General features: G+C 31.0%; 1 protein-coding gene across 1 annotated transcript; it reads right to left on the bottom strand.

Moving 5' to 3' along the window:
* Positions 1–1,609: 1,609 nt before the first annotated feature.
* Positions 1,610–6,767, bottom strand: LOC111630416 (cytochrome P450 3A4-like). The gene is made up of 6 exons (XM_023374504.1): positions 6,638–6,767; positions 5,876–5,972; positions 2,303–2,355; positions 2,134–2,230; positions 1,935–2,066; positions 1,610–1,852 (listed from the first exon to the last, which is right to left on the bottom strand). Exons 2-6 carry the CDS (start codon positions 5,942–5,944, stop codon positions 1,610–1,612), a joined length of 594 nt encoding a protein of 197 aa, XP_023230272.1. The 5' UTR covers positions 5,945–5,972; positions 6,638–6,767.
* Between the last annotated feature and the right edge of the window lie 12,830 nt (positions 6,768–19,597).

The following is a 19,597-nucleotide window of genomic DNA, read 5'->3' as shown; positions in this document are numbered from 1 at the left end:
CCACACTGGCAAAATATCCGGTTACACAGGTTTTACTGTATATTTTATTCAGCTCACAGAAAAAAAAAAGACGTATAGAAGGAATGTCGGTAGGATTTACCATTTGTATTGAATATATACAATATTTTTCATGCAGCCGTAACATCAATAGCATCCTCAACCACAGCGTACTTATCGTTTAGTAAATCATATCACATGCAAGCACACAGTACATGTCTAACGATTAAGATTGAACGTGATTGAAATTAATAAATAACTATACAGATGTAAGATTTGTGTTATTGTCCTTATTTTCCATTTATGTCTTTCAGAACAGTTTATTAACGTTAGGATTCATCGCCTTGGTCGAAACAAAACTGATATTTGTGCAAGTAGGGGGAATAATCTTAGAATAACGCCTGTTTATTGTTTTTTGTTTATATTTTCAATTTTTATTTAGGGCTTATCGTTTTAAAGTATTTATGATAAACAGGAATTTAGTAATAAATCTATCAAGTCTTTATATTTTTCTGATATAACTGGCCTAGTTTTTGTACAAAATAGAAAATTTTATATTTCCGAAATTCTTTCATCTTTCTAGTTGTGGTAATAAATCGAAAAGTTTAAGTGACTTTTACACTCATGCATGTATTTGATGTATTTATGCTGTACACTATTTGAATTGAACGGGAAACATCCGAATACTACAGAATTTTTATATCTTCACAGTATTTATCAGTTTATTAGGCCTATATTAAATTTTATCTATTGTTATCTTCAATATTTTTCAAAAATAAACTTGCTCCTTTNAAAAACTATAATGAATATCATATAAATATAAAGCAGATAATTATTAATTATTTCTATAATACACAAATTTATAATAATTTTTCATTCATGAAAAAGACCGTACAGGATGTTAATACACAAACGAGCAAATATTTATTGTGACATCGTCACATTGTCCAAAACTTTCAAATTGCAGCCCAAAAAATTGTAGACCTGTAAATTTCCACTGCTGTCTGTCCATCTGTCATTCCATAATCTCGAGAACGGAGTTAGAAAGATAACATCTGAGAACAGGTGTGAAAATCCTGGGAGCAGGAGGCCCCGATTAAATATATATAAACGTCCGATACAAACCAGAAATCATGTTATTTCGATTCAAATTTTTCCCCTGAAAGGTGACCGGCACGACTCTATTTCTAGCAGGAAAGACTGGTGTATAGGAAGATGACACTACTAATTTGAGGTTGAAAGCATATATTTAAATTAAATAAATTAAAAATATGATTAACAATCAAGTATTTACTGTGATATCGTCACAACGCCGGCCTGCAATTTTTAACCATATTTTTAATTTATTTAATTTAAATATATGCTTTCAACCTCAAATTGACAAATCTGGAGATTAAAGAAGGACAGACGGACTGACATACAGATGGACAAGAGTGGGTATTTATAGGTCTACAATTTTTTAAAATTGCACTTCAAACAATGTTTTCAATTTGCAGCCCAATAAATCAAGTAAACGATGTAATAAAAATTCAAAATAGATGACATTTTTATGTTTGAAATATCTTAAGTTAATTTACAATTAACTAATTATAAAATTATTAAAGCAAAACCTTCACTTACGAGCAAGGGATATAATTGTGTCTTCAAAAGACACATTTGATAATTGTTTAACATCTTCGTGAAACTTTCTGCCTATTTCATGTCCATTATCTTCAACACCAAAGATATTTAACATTGTACTATCGAAAGCAAATTCGCTAAATAATGCTTTCATTGAAACTAATTCTTTATTTTCTATTTTCTTTTCTATTTTGCTTAAGAGACGAGTGACAGATTTGTCTAATATTGGTATAATCTAAATTGAATATTTGGAATTATTTCTATTTTAAAATTAAATTCTTTCACAGACATCTGTATTATTAAATTAATATAATTACCCCTTTCAATTTTCTGCTAGTGAAACTTGAAGACATTATATTGCGAAGTTCTTTCCAATAAATTCCATCAACTACTCCGACTGCTGATTTTCTGAATGATTTCAATGGTACTCCACCATCTTCAATAAACCACTAAACAATTTCAAAATTTTTAAGTAAATTTATTAAATATCCAATCAATTTAATAAAGTATTCGTACATCTCTGCCAGATGCATCCATGTGGTTTGAAATCATAAAGTTCTTCATAAAATCCAAATTCGATACGAGAAGAATGGGCTTTGAACCCTGAAAGTATCTATAACAATCGTAATTAATATATGCTATTTAATAACAGAAAACGTTAAAAGTAATAAATTAATATTTTTACCCAACAACATTTCCATATTTCTTAATCCATTCGAAATGACATCTTGTAGCCCCCTAAAATCATAAAAAATGCCATATTTAAATCCATATTAATACAATATTCTGTTTTGCATCGGAATACTGAAATAAAAATCGGAACTATTTTATGAAAATTTATTGAAGAAATATTTAAAAATTTTTAAATAGTATATCTGCATAGAATTGTTTGTTACAGATTTACAATAATTCTATTGAAGATGTAGAATATTTTCTACCTAAACTACCTACCTAAAAGGGGGTTATTCAATAGAATAACCCCCTGATATACAACATTTTGTGTTTTATTATGAGAGACACAAATGAACAGAGATTTGCAGCTACTAACACAGGAGCATGCAACATAGAGTTGAAAAAGCAACTACATCTGAAGTCAAATCCTGCAACTCTCAGGCAACTCTCAGGCAAGATAAAAGGAAAACCGATGGATTTGAATCATAGACAGACGAAAAGTGTAAAAATCCATAATGAATACCATATAAATATAAAGCAGATAATTATTAATAATTTCTATAATAATACACAAATTTATAATAATTTGTGTATTATTATAGAATACACAAATTATTATAAATTTGATAATAATTTATCAAATTATCATATTTGATAAATTATTATCAAATATAATAATTTTTATCAAAAATTATTATATTTGATAATAATATCAAATATAATAATTTGATATTATTATATTTGATATAATAATATGGTATAATATATTTGATATATAATACCATATATTTGATATGGTAGTTAATGCAACAATCATTAACAAGTCTTGTGGATTGTTAATGGTTGTTGCAAAGTATAGACTGACTAGAAATTGTAGGGGTTTAAATTCGAATGGGTAGTTTGTCAGGATTAATGGTAAGCTGTTAAATGATAAACCTGTCCTTGAATTTCGAACGTTGAAATGAAACTTTTTTCAAGTATTTCAGTGGCACCAAAACTTATCATTTGGAAGGCACTATTGTAAGCTCTAATGTTCATTAAGAAATTTTTAGTGTCAGGATGAGTTCCATTTAATACTGATAGTAGAGGGAGGCAAGAACATCAAAATTTAACTTTGCCAGGAGAGCAGCACATCCCCCGTGACATTCCCCTTCAAAGCACTGCAGTACGTGCCCACATACTTTATCTATAGACCCAATATCAGCTGATGAAAGAGTGTCATAAATGAAAACACTTTGGAGCTTTTTTCAAAGAATCATACTACTCCTTGTATGCTCAGAGGCACTCTCAGAGACTCACAGAGCGGCTTGCCGTTCTCTCTTAGAACTAAGCTTAACCTGTCTCGAAAACGAATTCTCTGAATCTCTAGAAGTCTTATCTGTTTGCTTTCCTTGAAGATCGGCCAAGGTTTTGTCGTTTCCGAGTAGGCATAATCTTCGCTCACATAAATAAATAAAATTCACGCAAATATAGTTAGACCTAACGAATCACGAACACAATATGTAACAGTTCGAAAAATCCGCTATAAGTACACGTACTGCCTTCTAGCATGACGACGTCACTTTTTTAATGCTTCGAAGATTTTGCTAATTAACTAATTACTTTTTAATGTCAGTTCTTCAAATATAATAGTAAACTTCATATAATACTTTGACAGCAAGTACTAATTCATGTTTCGCCATCTAGTGAAGAAAGAGACAGACAGACAGAAATCTGTTACGGTTTATTTTAATTAATGTAGATTTTTAGATGATGTTTATCTATAAATCTTCTCTTGAACCGACAGATTCAAAATATAAAGTTTAGTTAAAGTTCGTTTGGGCGTTTTCCCGTGATCCAGCAACAAACGTTTTGTCCGCTACAGTTTTATTTATGTAGAATAACAGAATAGATTTAACGCGAGCCTGAACATAGACAATTAAAAAGCACTGAAAACTATAAAGGATGAAATCGAAATACTCAAAAGAGAAGGGGTCATATCTGGTATTCCACAAGGATCAGTTTTATAAACGGATTCTTGTGGAATACCAGAAGTAGGTTAATTTTTGCAAGATAAAATACTCGTAATTATATTAGAATCATGAATAAAAGATTTAAAAATATCACGTCTTATGGACGATATTTTACTTATACACAAACCTTAAACTAACTTACAGAAGATACTTTATTAACTCAGCAGACTATTGAAGAAGTCATTAACCCAAACTCAACCTGTAAAATAAAATGCATGAAAATATTAAATGAACCATTACGATGTATACTGGAACGAGAAGGAAATGTCATACATTGCGATTCAACATTTCAATATTCCGGCATTTTGTTCAACTAGAAAGATAGAACACGAGATAAAAAACTATGCGACAAACAGCCAAAACAACAAAATTTGGAGAATGTCTGAATGACTTCATCTGGAGGAACGAACGTACAGTACAATACGTACGTGCTTGTTCTTCCAGTGAGAGATAAAACAAAAATTTATATAACGTTATTAGACTGACAATGACTTACTAAATGAAAAATAGAGCAAAACACTAAACGAACTAAAATACTTTAAACAGCTGAAATGTATAGCCTATACTCCAAAAATTAAAATAAATAAATAAATAAAAGTATAAAATAAAGAAATAAGAAAACGATGCAACACAAAAACGACAAAGAAATGATAATGGAGCAGAATAATAAAATGGAACAGTATATATAGAAGAAACGAAGAAAAACTAAAAAAAAAAAAAAAAATCAATATATAACTGACTCCCGAAAGAAAGTATGAAAATAGGTGAAACCAAAGGAAAGATATAAATAGGACTGTTTGGAATAACAGCGATCTGGTCACAACAGATAACACATCTAATTTGTAAAAGAATAAATGTTTTAAAAAATCAAAATATCCTACCTTAAAAATATTTTTAAGGAAAATATTTTTTGACTGTAAATATATTATACATTGTACATTTTAAATAAACAAATTTTTAGTTTTTCAGTTTCCAATTGAGGAAAACTGTGCTATTAATTAATAATTCCTTCTTTTCATTTATTCTTCTGAAATTGAGTACAGAATCGACCCATGACCTGATACAACGATTTTATTAAGATTTTATAATAATAATAATATGCATTTCGAGTGTCTGTGGCACTCTCTTCAGTCATTAATTCATTAATCTTTATAAAACTACACAATTATATTATTATAGCTGTTTACTATCTACATTTGGCATTTTACTAATCTTAACAAAGTTGCATACATCCCTTCTTGTAATATTTTTCATACACATCTGTTAAAATGTAATTAAGATTAGTAAAATACATAATAATTGTAAATAGTAAACGGTTATAATAGTGTAATTGTCTGAAAACGAGTGCTATAGGCACTTGAAATGCGTATTATTATTGTAAAATCTTAAATAATTGCGTCAGGTCATACATTGATTGTTTATTCTATTTCAGAAAAATAAATTAAGAAAAAATAAAATTTATCATCTTATAGAATATAATGATTTAAATATTTCTCTGTAAATTTAGTTTTTAAAATTAAAATAATCAACTGAAAATTATTTTCTCTAACCTCCATCTTGCTAAACTATATTACCTTCTTAAAAACTTCTTCCATATTTCCATAAATAAAATATGGTTTCGGTCCCGGTATACCTAATTCCATAAAATACGAAAATCGTCTCTTTCTCCATCTAAAAAGTGTAAAGGAATTTAGTAATCTAAATAAGTAATAGGATATCCTAATTTTAAAATAATGTAAAATCCCTTCTTTTATCTCACATAAAATAAAATTATAAGTAGTTTTAATAACACACGAAATATCGAAAAACGAGTTACTGTAAAAACCTGTGTAAACAGGAAACGCACGGAACCGAATATTTTTTCCAGTTTATCAGTTTCAGTTTTGAACAGGTTTCTTTTTAACAAAAAATTCGCTCCGTTTCGAAGAATTATTTTCGCTTAGGCAGGATTCGGTTTTAATCAGGTTCCGTTTTACACAGGTGTTACTGTACAGCATTAATTTTGAAAATATGAAATAATATTTATATCAAGTTTTTATTGTTTGAAAATTTGAAGCTGTTGAAAGTCTTCATCCTGTGTAATCATGGACTTGCAAGTATACAAAGATTTACAGGAAATAATACGAGCTGTTGTACAGAAGTATATGTATATTAAAATTTGAGGAAATGTAGTCACACTATTAGTCACAAATTGTAACAATCTTTCTGCTTGTTTTACGCAGATTAATTAATCTAAGAGCATTTTTGTAATATGCTTAAATAAGACGAATTTTTAATTAAATTTATAACGATAATTTATGTGTATTCTACTAGAAAAAAAATCCAAAATTGCTTACCTTTTCCGGCAACATTTAAAACTGCTAGTGACGGCCTCTGTTTTAATACTCTAGTAAAAACCAGGGCTGTAGAGTCGCGTAAAAATCTACCGACTCCAACTCCAACTCCTACCTTTCCTTATCATCCGACTCCAACTCCGATTTTTCCTTACCATCCGACTCCGACTCCGACCCCGACCAGGGGCGGACTTGTTACCGAAAGAGACCCGGAATTTCTGATGTCATCACGTGACCTCAGAATAAAAGATTCAATAAATAGAGTTCTAATAAAGATAGAACGTAGAAACTTTTTATTATAAAGCTATAAGACTCCTCTAAGTAATATATAAATATGTATTCGATAATTTTTACTTTTCCGGCTGTTATATATAACAGAAAAGTGTAGCGCTCGGTCAAAAAATAATCCCTCCCAAATTTTTACATTTTTCGACTCAGGACACCTTGAAATTTTGAGATATGCAAAGGATTCGAGGTTTTTCCTATATGTGTGGATGTTAGACTGTGTGTGGGGCATGATTTTGTCCATCCTGTTTGAAGCCTAATAATTTCTGTGGTCAGAGTGGTCAGAATCGGAGTTAGATGGTTTAACACAAGAGTTATTAAGCGTCAAAGTGGTTGAACTAAATCATGTCCTCATATACAATCTAGCGTCTTAGGCGAGGACATCTTAACGGTATTTAATTTATTATAAAATGACAAAAAAGCTTACTTTGAGGGTAAAGATGAATTTTATTTTATTATTATTATTTTTTTAATTTTGAACGTTAATAAGGAGTAAAATATTCATTAAGAGATATGACACATGATCACTTTTATGTCTTCACCCTGTCGACCTTTAATTAAGAACCAAAATTTAATAGTATTAATGCCCCTTTATATGCAAGCTACAGTGCCACATTTCGTTTCTTAACCTTTACCCAAAATAAAGAAATTAAACAAATTAGACGCCAACACACACACTCGCAAGAATTTTTCACTTTTATTGACTTTTTGAGGTGTTCGGGAGGTGTCCAAACGTGTAGATTTGCAAAAGAAACTTGGAGGGTCAAATTTGACACGATTCCAATACTTTTCCGTTTTATATACAAGTTGGGAAGTAAAAAGGAGTCGGAGTCGGTGAATTTTTTGACGACTCCGACTCCACAGCCCTAGTAAAAACAGTTTTATATATTTAATTATTACAAAATGGCAAAAAGCTTAATTTTGAGGGTAGAGATGGGTTGTATAGAAAATTGTAAGTGCTAATAACGAGTAAAATCATCAAATAAATAATAAAAACAATGGGATCGGTGTAGACAAATATTAAAATTAATAAATTCCAAAAATTTTTCCGTTTAANAAAAAAAAAAAAAAAAAAAAAATCGGATTGTGCATAGAGATACAACCGCAGTCGTTTAAGGCGTGAATCGGTTTTCGTGTTATCAGAGGAAGGGTAAGATGTAAATGTTATTCATTTAGTCTTAGTGGTTATCACATTCCAATTCACATCCATCAGGTCAGGCGGCGATGTACTCGTGCCGGCGTTGACGCTTTCGGCTCTTTGCTAACTCTTTACAATCTGTATAGTTCGGAATTAGTCAATTTGAGCTTTTCTGATTACTTTTGAATTTTTATTTCCAATGATTTACATTTCTTAAATGTCTGTCCATACTTCATTTGAAATTTTCACGACAATAAGAAAATTTTCTTTAACTGAGCATACTCATGAGCTTACAATTTTCGAAATTTTATTTTATCGATAATTATTGCTAAATAATATTGTAGATTCTGTTTTTTCTCTACAAATAGATACACATTTTAAGTTCTATCTCTCTATGAGCCAAAGTTACACTTCCTAAACACCACGCCTCGTCTACATTTTCACTATTCACGTGCAAGCACTATCTTTCCCTCATGCTGCTGCACACTTCCACTACCCACCATGTTAGATAAGGATAAACTCTCTATCCAACAAAATTTAAATCTAATTGTCATTTACTGTTTACGAGATATAAACGCGAAAAAGCCTTTTTTGATCGCTCTAGTTTTCATAAAGACTTCTCTACACTGGACCGAATTTAAAGACGTACTCAAGTCAAAATAATCAAAACTTAGATTTTAAATTCCGTTTAAAGATCCTTTTTAACATGTATACATTCAAAATGATTAGTTTAGAATTGCATAATCTTCATAATCTCTATGAACATAGTTTTGCTGTCTATCATTATATTAACATATCACAAATGAAATGTTTTATTCAGGCTACTTAAAACCAAGAAGACCTATTTCGTTATATAACAAAATTTAAAAAGGAATTTTGTAATTTTTTGTGTTACATTAAAAAGTGCAAAACTTCTTGATTGCTTCCCTTGTAATTCGCTTTGCACGTGTCAAATAGTTTATATTCTAGTTTACTTTATCAGCCAACAGCAAAGTAATTTATTCGTTTTGATATTTTACTTAAGAAATTTTAATATTTTTAACTATTATAAAGTGGCAAAAAGCTCAGTTTTGAAGGTAGAGATATGTTTTATAAATATAAAAAATTGTAAATTCTAATAACGAGTAAAATCGTCGTTAAGTCCGACCCCACTGATCTCCTCCCCTTGACTTTTAATCATTAAAATTTAATACATTAATTCCCTAATACACAAACCTCCTTGCAAAATTTCAGAAATTTTCGACAAAAGCACAGGAGCTTCAGAGAGGGTAAAAAAAATTGTGCCACACACACTAACATCTATATACAAATTACCCCTGATTTTTTATTATTTTTTAATCTCTCGACGTTGTAAGGTTCTCTGAGTGAAAAATTTAAAAAAAAAATTGACCGATGGCCTTACTGTGTATCTATTATATATAACAGCCGGGAAAATAATTAGATATAACAAAGTTATTGTAATACACTATAAAGTTTGGTTCAATGTCACGACTTGGTGAATTTATTGACACTTGGCAAATAAGATCATCATCAACTTTTAAATCAAACAGATACGTGTTTCGGGCTTTCACCCCTCTTCAGTCTGTTACATATATAGGTTGTATTTTGTATCTTGTATCCATAAGATACAAGTCATAACATTGAACCAAACAAAACAAGAAGAAGACACGGTTTCGACAAATAAATAAAACAATATAAAGTATTAAAATAAAAAAAATTAAAATGAGATAATTTAATTTTTATTTATACAGAGATAACAAGATAAAAATTGAAAATGAAGTTACTAAAAGAATATAAATTATAAATTAATAGATAAAGTTTTATTTACAATCTCCATCTGTTATAATAACCTTTTACCATGCAATTTAAAACCTTAATAATTTTGCTTTTACAATACGTATGATTAAAAAACACTAAAAGAAATTTAAAAGCTTAATCATACAGTTTATTTTAATTCATAGTAAAACATTCCAATGTAGTTGCTCGGTGATTTTTGAATTGCATTTGTCGATATCATACAGTTTCAATGAGTATACATCAGTGTTAATTAGGAATATCCCAGTATCAGAAAAGTTTCGGTACCGACTAGTATCAGTACTGGGTTTCGAAACTGCAAATCTTGGCAGCTGTCACTGTTCAGTCTGCCCGTCACCTTTCAGTTGTTTTTATTGCAGAGAAGCTATACTTATGCGTTTATTTGCGCGGTGGATACGTTCCAAAGAATGCCTTGTAAAAATATCAGGTAAAAATGTACTGTCCAGTGCAAAATGGTTTTCCTCATCGTGACGTGAATCACGTCACGTAAGTGACGTCATTTGACCTGTCAATCATTTCTACCTGTGCTCGCATTGGTTTAAAATGGACTGCGCCGCTGTATGATTTATTTGGGGGGTGATAGGAATGATTCAAGAGGGATTATGTTGAGCACTAAGCTTAAAAATCGTAATCACAACTTTTTTTAATATAATCGCGTTTTTTTTTATGTAATAAAAATCTGGCACTATTGCCATTAGAAAATACGATTATATCGTTTATTTATATAATTTTTCTTTTTTCTGACGTTTCTTATGTTTATATTACTTGTATTTTGTTGTTTATATTACTGTAATTTGTCCAAAAATGAATGAAAAAAACATATCTAGATTTACTTCCGTTTAAATTATTCCAGAAACGGATTTCAGTGCCTAGCACCGATGCCAGGCAGTGAAACCCGCTTCTCTCCAATTCCTTTGTAATTGGAGAGAAGTGGAGATGGAAGTTAAGGTCACAATAGTAAATGTTTATCATCTTTACAGAAGAGATTCACACTCATTTTTAACGTAAACAAACCTTTATTACAGTGCTTTATTACAGTGCCAATTATTTCAACTTTCAACGATTGACATCCGCTCTCTTTGTAACTAGAGAAGAGGTAGAATTGGGTATCAAAATCACAGTAGTAACCGTTTATTCTTTTCATTGAAGAGATTCATTTCATCCACTCCATCGCTAATATCAACAACGTTCTATTACCACCAGTTCCGATAACTGCTTTGATTCTGTCGTCTGCTTTTTGTTTCTCTTTTTCTCCGTTAAGGGTCGCCTCTCGTTCTCTCAAAATTTAATAAAATACTTATTCGTTTAAATATGAAAATTAGCTAAATTACAGCTGAAAAACGACATAAATCTTATTTTATTTGTAAATGGAGAAGGACGATGACTCATTCAGAAAGATTTGTTAATAGACTTCGCGTCCGCGAGAGTCAATAAACATTAATTGTTTTATGACTCTATTAACAAATTCTTTCTGTATTGTAAATCGACTAATTGACTAAGTTTTTATTTCATTTTACTCATAAGAAGGTTGTCTTCAATACTTAACAGATAGTTCTGTTAGATCTTTACACATTAATTTAATTTAAATTTTTTATGTGATATAGTCGCATGTTAGGCTTAACTCGATCACCTAATATCAAAAATTGAGACGGCTCGAATCATTATAGTAAACATCAAAATTCTTTGCTGGTACTTTAGACAAAAATGTTTTCTATGTATGAAATGAAGCAATTAAAAATAATAAGCGGACCATCAAAAATTCGAATATTTACGACATGTTTTCGATTATGTAAAAAACTTCACATAATAATACTTAAAAATTGCATCTATGTCAATTCCTGAATGTTATAAAAATGCAATTAGCAACAATATTACAATTTTCACAATTTGTATTATTATAATTTATTTTTATATTTTTTGTGGCGTTGATTTTTCGCGACAAAAACCGTCGTGACGCAATCAGACTTAGCGATTTCATTTATAATTACTTAAAATTTAGATCACCTGTCTTTTAGGTCTGTTTTGTTGCGCAGCAATGGGAAATAAATAGATAATAAATGCAGGTTATAATTAAAATTATTTTTAGAAGGTTAATTTAGATTATTAAATTTTTGTTGTTTTTCAGCTCTAATTTAGCTAATTTTCATATTCAAACGAATAAGTATTTTATTAAATTTTGAGAGAACGAGAGGCGACACTTAACGGAGAAAAAGAGAAACAAGGAGCAGACGACAGAATCAAAGCAGTTGTCAGAAATCGTTGTTGGTATTAGCGATGGAGGGGATTGAAATGAATATCTTCAATGAAAGGAATAAACGATTACTATTGTAATTTTGATATTCAATTCTAATCCTTGTCCAGTTACAAAGAGAGTGGATGTCAATCGTTGAAACTTAAGATAATAAAACACTGTAATAAAGAACTTATCGGTTTGCTTACGTTAAAAACGAGTGTGATTCACACCCTTCTGCAAAGGTAATAAACATTTACTATTGTGACCTTGACTTCCACCCCCATTTCTCTCNAAAAAAAAAAAAAAAAAAAAATCGGATTGTGCATAGAGATACAACCGCAGTCGTTTAAGGCGTGAATCGGTTTTCGTGTTATCAGAGGAAGGGTAAGATGTAAATGTTATTCATTTAGTCTTAGTGGTTATCACATTCCAATTCACATCCATCAGGTCAGGCGGCGATGTACTCGTGCCGGCGTTGACGCTTTCGGCTCTTTGCTAACTCTTTACAATCTGTATAGTTCGGAATTAGTCAATTTGAGCTTTTCTGATTACTTTTGAATTTTTATTTCCAATGATTTACATTTCTTAAATGTCTGTCCATACTTCATTTGAAATTTTCACGACAATAAGAAAATTTTCTTTAACTGAGCATACTCATGAGCTTACAATTTTCGAAATTTTATTTTATCGATAATTATTGCTAAATAATATTGTAGATTCTGTTTTTTCTCTACAAATAGATACACATTTTAAGTTCTATCTCTCTATGAGCCAAAGTTACACTTCCTAAACACCACGCCTCGTCTACATTTTCACTATTCACGTGCAAGCACTATCTTTCCCTCATGCTGCTGCACACTTCCACTACCCACCCCCCAATAAATCATAAAACGGCGCAGTCCATTTTAAACCAATGGGAATACAGGTAGAAATGATTGACAGGTCGAATGACGTCACTTACGTGACGTGACGTCACGTCACGATGAGGAAAACCATTTTGCACTCAACAGTACATTATATTCATCCCGTATGAAAATGCTTGATTGGATCCACAACTTCAATGGCACTAAAAAATAAACAATTTACAAAAGAAACACGAGCAATTNTATTACACACACTTTTATGCAAAATTTCAGAAATATTCGACGATAGGCTCAGGAGTTATTAAACTTCAAAAACGGTGAACAAAATCGTGCCCTTCCACATACATGCAAAAAGAAACACCTGAATTTTTTTGCATTTCACGATATTTCAAGGTCCCCCGATTCCAAAAATGTAAAAATCTTTAAGGGTCATGGTTTTGATCGATCGCCATACTTTCCCTCTGTTATATAACAGCTAGGGAGGTAAAATTGGCAAAATATATTGATCTGAGATAGTGTAATTCCACATATTTGTGTTTAATCTTTATCCATTTTCTTTCTTTATGGTCACTTCTTATCATTCTTACCATGTGGTCTTCTCACGTCAGTTTCCTATCAAATCATATCTCTTTGTCGTAACACTGTCAAACTCTTCGAATTACTTCTTATTCTACTCAAGCTATTTATAGATTTAAAATAATCCAAAGGTTATTCCAGACGATAGTACTTTGTGTAAAAATTATCTCAACGTATATACATTTTCTTATTGGGCTGCAATTTGAAAAAAAAAATTTGTAGACCTATAAATTTCCACTGTCTTCCGTCTGTTATCTGCCTTCCTTAATTTCGAGAACGGAGTTAGATAGATGACTGGAATGACTCTATTGTTATCAGGAAAAGTATGATGTACAGGGGCACGACACTACTAAAATTAAGAGCATATATTTTAAATGAAATAAATTGAAAATGTATGATTAAAAATATAGCTTGGCATTGTGACAATGTGACAATAAATGATTGCTCGTTTTAAATGAATTTTATTGAAATCCATTAAAGATATTTGTATTTATCTCAAAATAAAAGGAAGCTAACACTACAGCGAAGGGAAACAAAATTCCACTTAACTTTCACAATTGGAACACCTACTGAAATCTGAAGCCTCGAAGATTTTAAGATAAATCCATAGGAGTAATCGAAGAGAGAGGAAAATTGAACGAAATGGAAACAGAAACGATATTTCTCTTAAAGTGCTTTTATCCATGTATCCACTAATTCCAAAAATATTTTTCTGAACGATACATTGCTATGTTAAATTGAATTTTCTTCACTTAATATGAAGGCAATTTTGTTGACACGTTCTCTCTTCAATATGTTTGCTTTCTTATTGAAAAGATTTTCACTTCCGTATTATTTTCGAAGTTGATGACATCACATTTGTTTAACCAAAACGTCATCTTTATTATTTTCTAGATAAATCTATCACAAATTTTAATACTTACCAAATATTTTTTAATTATTTTGATTCTAAGTGGTAAAAATGTAAACAAACCTTAGATAATCGTTATTTTTGTCGTTTTTCAGCTCTAATTTAGCTAATTTTCATATTCAAACGAATAAGTATTTTATTAAATTTTGAGAGAACGAGAGGCGACACTTAACGGAGAAAAAGAGAAACAAGGAGCAGACGACAGAATCGAATCAGTTGTCAGAAATCGGGGTAATACAACGTTGCTGGTATTAGCGATGGAGTAGATGAAATGAATCTCTTCAATGAAAGGAATAAACGGTTACTATTGTAATTTCGATATTCAATTCTACTCCTCCAGTTACAAAGAGAGCGGATGTAAATCGTTGAAACTTAAGATAATAAAACACTGTAATAAAGCACTTATCAGTTTGTTTACGTTAAAAACGAGTGTGATTCACACCCTTCTGCAAAGGTAATAAACATTTACTATTGTGACCTTGACTTCCACCCCCACTTCTCTCCAATTACAAAGGAAGCCGATGCCAGGCAGTGAAACATGAGAGGACTTAAACGGAAGTGAAACTAGATATGTTTTTTTTCGCATTTTTGGATAAAATTACAGTAATATAAACATAAGAAACGTTAGAAGGGAGGAAAATTACACAAATAAACGATATAATCGTATTTTCAGATGGCAGTAATGCCAGATTTTTATTAAAACAACGCGATTATATTAAAAAAGCTGTGATTACGATTTTTAAGCATAGTGCACAACATAATCCCTCTTGAATCATTCCTATCACCCCCCAATAAATCATAAAACGGCGCAGTCCATTTTAAACCAATGGGAATACAGGTAGAAATGATTGACAGGTCGAATGACGTCACTTACGTGACGTGACGTCACGTCACGATGAGGAAAACCATTTTGCACTCAACAGTACATTATATTCATCCCGTATGAAAATGCTTGATTGGATCCACAACTTCAATGGCACTAAAAAATAAACAATTTACAAAAGAAACACGAGCAATTTCATTCGAAATCATTTACCATTAGCATTATTTGTACGTAAATATAGTAAACACAAGGTAGCATAGGAAACATAAAATTGACATACAGCATTCTTTGATGTACAGTAAAAAATACTACTGTACTGTGCTTAAAAAAGAAATACAGTGGAACCTCGGTATACGACCTTAATCCGTTCCTGATGTTTGGACTTATACCGAATAGGACGTATACCAAACTAACCTTTCCCATAAGAAGTAATGTAAAAATGATTAATCCGTTCTCATGTAAAAAAATGGCTGGCTTTAAACACCTCGCTTTCCTCGCAAGTTCCTGCTTGATTTTTCATGAGATCAGCATGTATCCCTTTAGCTTTCTCGCAAATAATTTCTTCCGATACGCTGTCGCCAGCGCACTGTTTTTCAGTTATCCAAAGCAAAAGCAATTTCTCGACACGATCTAATGCAGTCTGATCTAATGTCTTCGATCTCTGTTTAGAAATTGATTTAACTCCTTTCGCAACGTTAGCAGATTTAATAATGTCTTTATTTTTCACGATTGTCGATATCGTCGTTCTCGGAATACAGAATGCAACAGTTAAATCTGGAACACGCGTGCCACCTTCATATTTCTCAACAATTTCTTTTTTCAGTTCCATTGTCATTTTTTTATTTTTTGTTGCCTTTTTGCAATTCATGATTAATAAAAATAATAAAATGTTACTTACAAATTAAAATCAGAAGAAATTTAACAAAGTTATAAACCGTGGCACCGCGAACGTCTAATCTGGTCTAGTACACCGATAGTGCTACTTGTTCATAGATGGCGCTTATAATTGAATTAAGTCGTATACCGAACAAAAGTCGTATACCGAGCAAAATTTGTTTCGTCCAAACATGACGTATTCCGAATTGGACGTATTCTAAAGCAGACGTATACCGAGGTTCCACTGTATTTAACTATTGATTTCAACAATTTTAACGAAAAGTTAAATTTAAAAATATTTAAATAAATTGTTTTTTCCGCGTAAAAAATAGAGATGTTTGTACTATGCTAGTCACAATTAAGGCTAGTGTGCCTCAGAGCTGTAATTAATATTCTGTTGCTTACTCCAGGGAATTTTATTCCTGCTATATGGTTCAGAAGTCAGTGCGTCAGTCAGTACTTCAGTTTATATTCGTATGATGTCTTATGCACACAAAAGAAACCACAGATCTACAGTCCTGTTAATGGGCTCCGTGGGTTCTACTAGGCCTGTATATGGGATAGGCGTGAATAAGAAATCACTGGTGAAGAGGTAAAACAGTGTCTTTACATGGAAAGTTCTTAATTGTGTTCAAATTTTACAAATATCAGTGCAAACAAGTACAGTATATACAAGTTATCGCTCATTTAAACATCACCGAGGATTCAAGTTTATTAACAAACAAAAGTATTGCATAATGGTTAATTGAATACTTATTTATAAATAGTAATCGGAACTCTAAGCATATATAGATTTGGAAATGAAATCTGACATAATACATTTATTAGTTTTTGGTCATTACTATTTCTCATATAAGTTTATCTTAACCGAAAATAATGTAAAATTTCATTTCGATTTATGATTCGGCTGCAAAATCCGGTTTCGCGTAAAATCGTTACATTTCTTACCTGTGTATAACACGGTGTAACGATATCAGATCAATACCCGAGAAAAGTATCGAGTGCAAAAAGTACTTAATATAGAAGGAAGTATCGATATGGTATTGGTATCGGCAGTATCGAAACGTCCTAGTGTTGACATAAGCTTATTAAAGACAGTCACTGGACAGGGCAGGCGCTAGAGCGTATGGCGCCCGGAGCACGACATGTATTTGACGCCTTTCATCTCCCTATATAAAATTTAAAAAATTATGTTTTGAAATGTCATAGCAATTAGAAGTGCTCCTTCAATCAATATTCAATTCGCGCCGTGTAATGTAAATAAAAACAAATAAAAATATTTAAAAAAATTATACGCCTGAAAATTTTATATAAATTTATGAAACTGATAAATATAATTTTTGTCTATATGGTAGCGCTGGCCTTGTCTATGGGTTAAACGACTCAGTTGAAGAAAGAAACAATTCTGTGATATTGCAAGATAATATTCATTGCTGATTGTTAATTATTAGTTCTTAAAAAAAATGCCAGTGGTAAGTAGGCTTAATGCCTGATTATAAAACAGAACAAAAAAAAAAAAAAAATCGGATTGTGCATAGAGATACAACCGCAGTCGTTTAAGGCGTGAATCGGTTTTCGTGTTATCAGAGGAAGGGTAAGATGTAAATGTTATTCATTTAGTCTTAGTGGTTATCACATTCCAATTCACATCCATCAGGTCAGGCGGCGATGTACTCGTGCCGGCGTTGACGCTTTCGGCTCTTTGCTAACTCTTTACAATCTGTATAGTTCGGAATTAGTCAATTTGAGCTTTTCTGATTACTTTTGAATTTTTATTTCCAATGATTTACATTTCTTAAATGTCTGTCCATACTTCATTTGAAATTTTCACGACAATAAGAAAATTTTCTTTAACTGAGCATACTCATGAGCTTACAATTTTCGAAATTTTATTTTATCGATAATTATTGCTAAATAATATTGTAGATTCTGTTTTTTCTCTACAAATAGATACACATTTTAAGTTCTATCTCTCTATGAGCCAAAGTTACACTTCCTAAACACCACGCCTCGTCTACATTTTCACTATTCACGTGCAAGCACTATCTTTCCCTCATGCTGCTGCACACTTCCACTACCCACCATGTTAGATAAGGATAAACTCTCTATCCAACAAAATTTAAATCTAATTGTCATTTACTGTTTACGAGATATAAACGCGAAAAAGCCTTTTTTGATCGCTCTAGTTTTCATAAAGACTTCTCTACACTGGACCGAATTTAAAGACGTACTCAAGTCAAAATAATCAAAACTTAGATTTTAAATTCCGTTTAAAGATCCTTTTTAACATGTATACATTCAAAATGATTAGTTTAGAATTGCATAATCTTCATAATCTCTATGAACATAGTTTTGCTGTCTATCATTATATTAACATATCACAAATGAAATGTTTTATTCAGGCTACTTAAAACCAAGAAGACCTATTTCGTTATATAACTAAATTTAAAAAGGAATTTTGTAATTTTTTGTGTTACATTAAAAAGTGCAAAACTTCTTGATTGCTTCCCTTGTAATTCGCTTTGCACGTGTCAAATAGTTTATATTCTAGTTTACTTTATCAGCCAACAGCAAAGTAATTTATTCGTTTTGATTAAATAAGTGGTTCAGAATAAAGATTATAAATATTTATATTTTCAATGCATTATATATTAAAGTATGATGCTTAAAAAATATTTTTCAAACTATAAATAACTTGCAGGGAACCCTGGCGTTGCCCGGGCAAAAATAAGTACAAATATTAAGATTATTAGATTATTTCGTACTTCTAACCCTTCTTTTATATTATATTATAGTATTTGATTTTAAACCTAACAGAACCAAACATTCTTTAAATTGTGTACAGCAAGGAAGAAAATTTTAAAAATGTTCTAGATTGGTCACTCTGTGTGATAAACCCTTACGTAAGATGACCTTTGTAGTTACATAAATCAAATACTATGATATAAGAAATATTAAAACGAAAACTATATAAAGAGTTTGATTATTTCAGCCTACCATGTTTATGGCTATACGATGATACGAAATGGCACAATTTCATTGGCTAAATAAATATCAATTGAAAATACGATATCTGATAAAACTTAAGATATATTTTTTCTAATGCAAACTTGTCTAATGTTATTGTTACAGTCAAAACCCGTTTTTAGTTAGAACGCGTTTTAACTAGTTGAAACTAGTTTATACTGAATGTCTTTGTTAAAACCCGTTTTGTCTAGTTAAAACTAGTTTTAACTCAAATTCATTTTTGACTAGCAGTAAATTCTAGTTTTAAGTAGACAAAACGGGTTTTAACAAAGACATCCAGTATAAACTAGTTTTAACTAGTTAAAACGCATCCTAACTAAAAACTGGTTTGACTGCAACGCATAGAGTGATTCGGGGTAAGATGGTAAGCGGGGGAAGATGCCTAATTTTTGATATTTTCAAACGGTGACGTCACAT

Source organism: Centruroides sculpturatus, unplaced genomic scaffold (genome assembly GCF_000671375.1).
Source record: "Centruroides sculpturatus isolate CEXI.00-Female unplaced genomic scaffold, Cexi_2.0 scaffold620, whole genome shotgun sequence".
Taxonomy (NCBI): domain Eukaryota; kingdom Metazoa; phylum Arthropoda; class Arachnida; order Scorpiones; family Buthidae; genus Centruroides; species Centruroides sculpturatus.
Note: the sequence above shows the minus strand (reverse complement) of the source record. Positions and strands in the feature narration are given on the sequence as shown.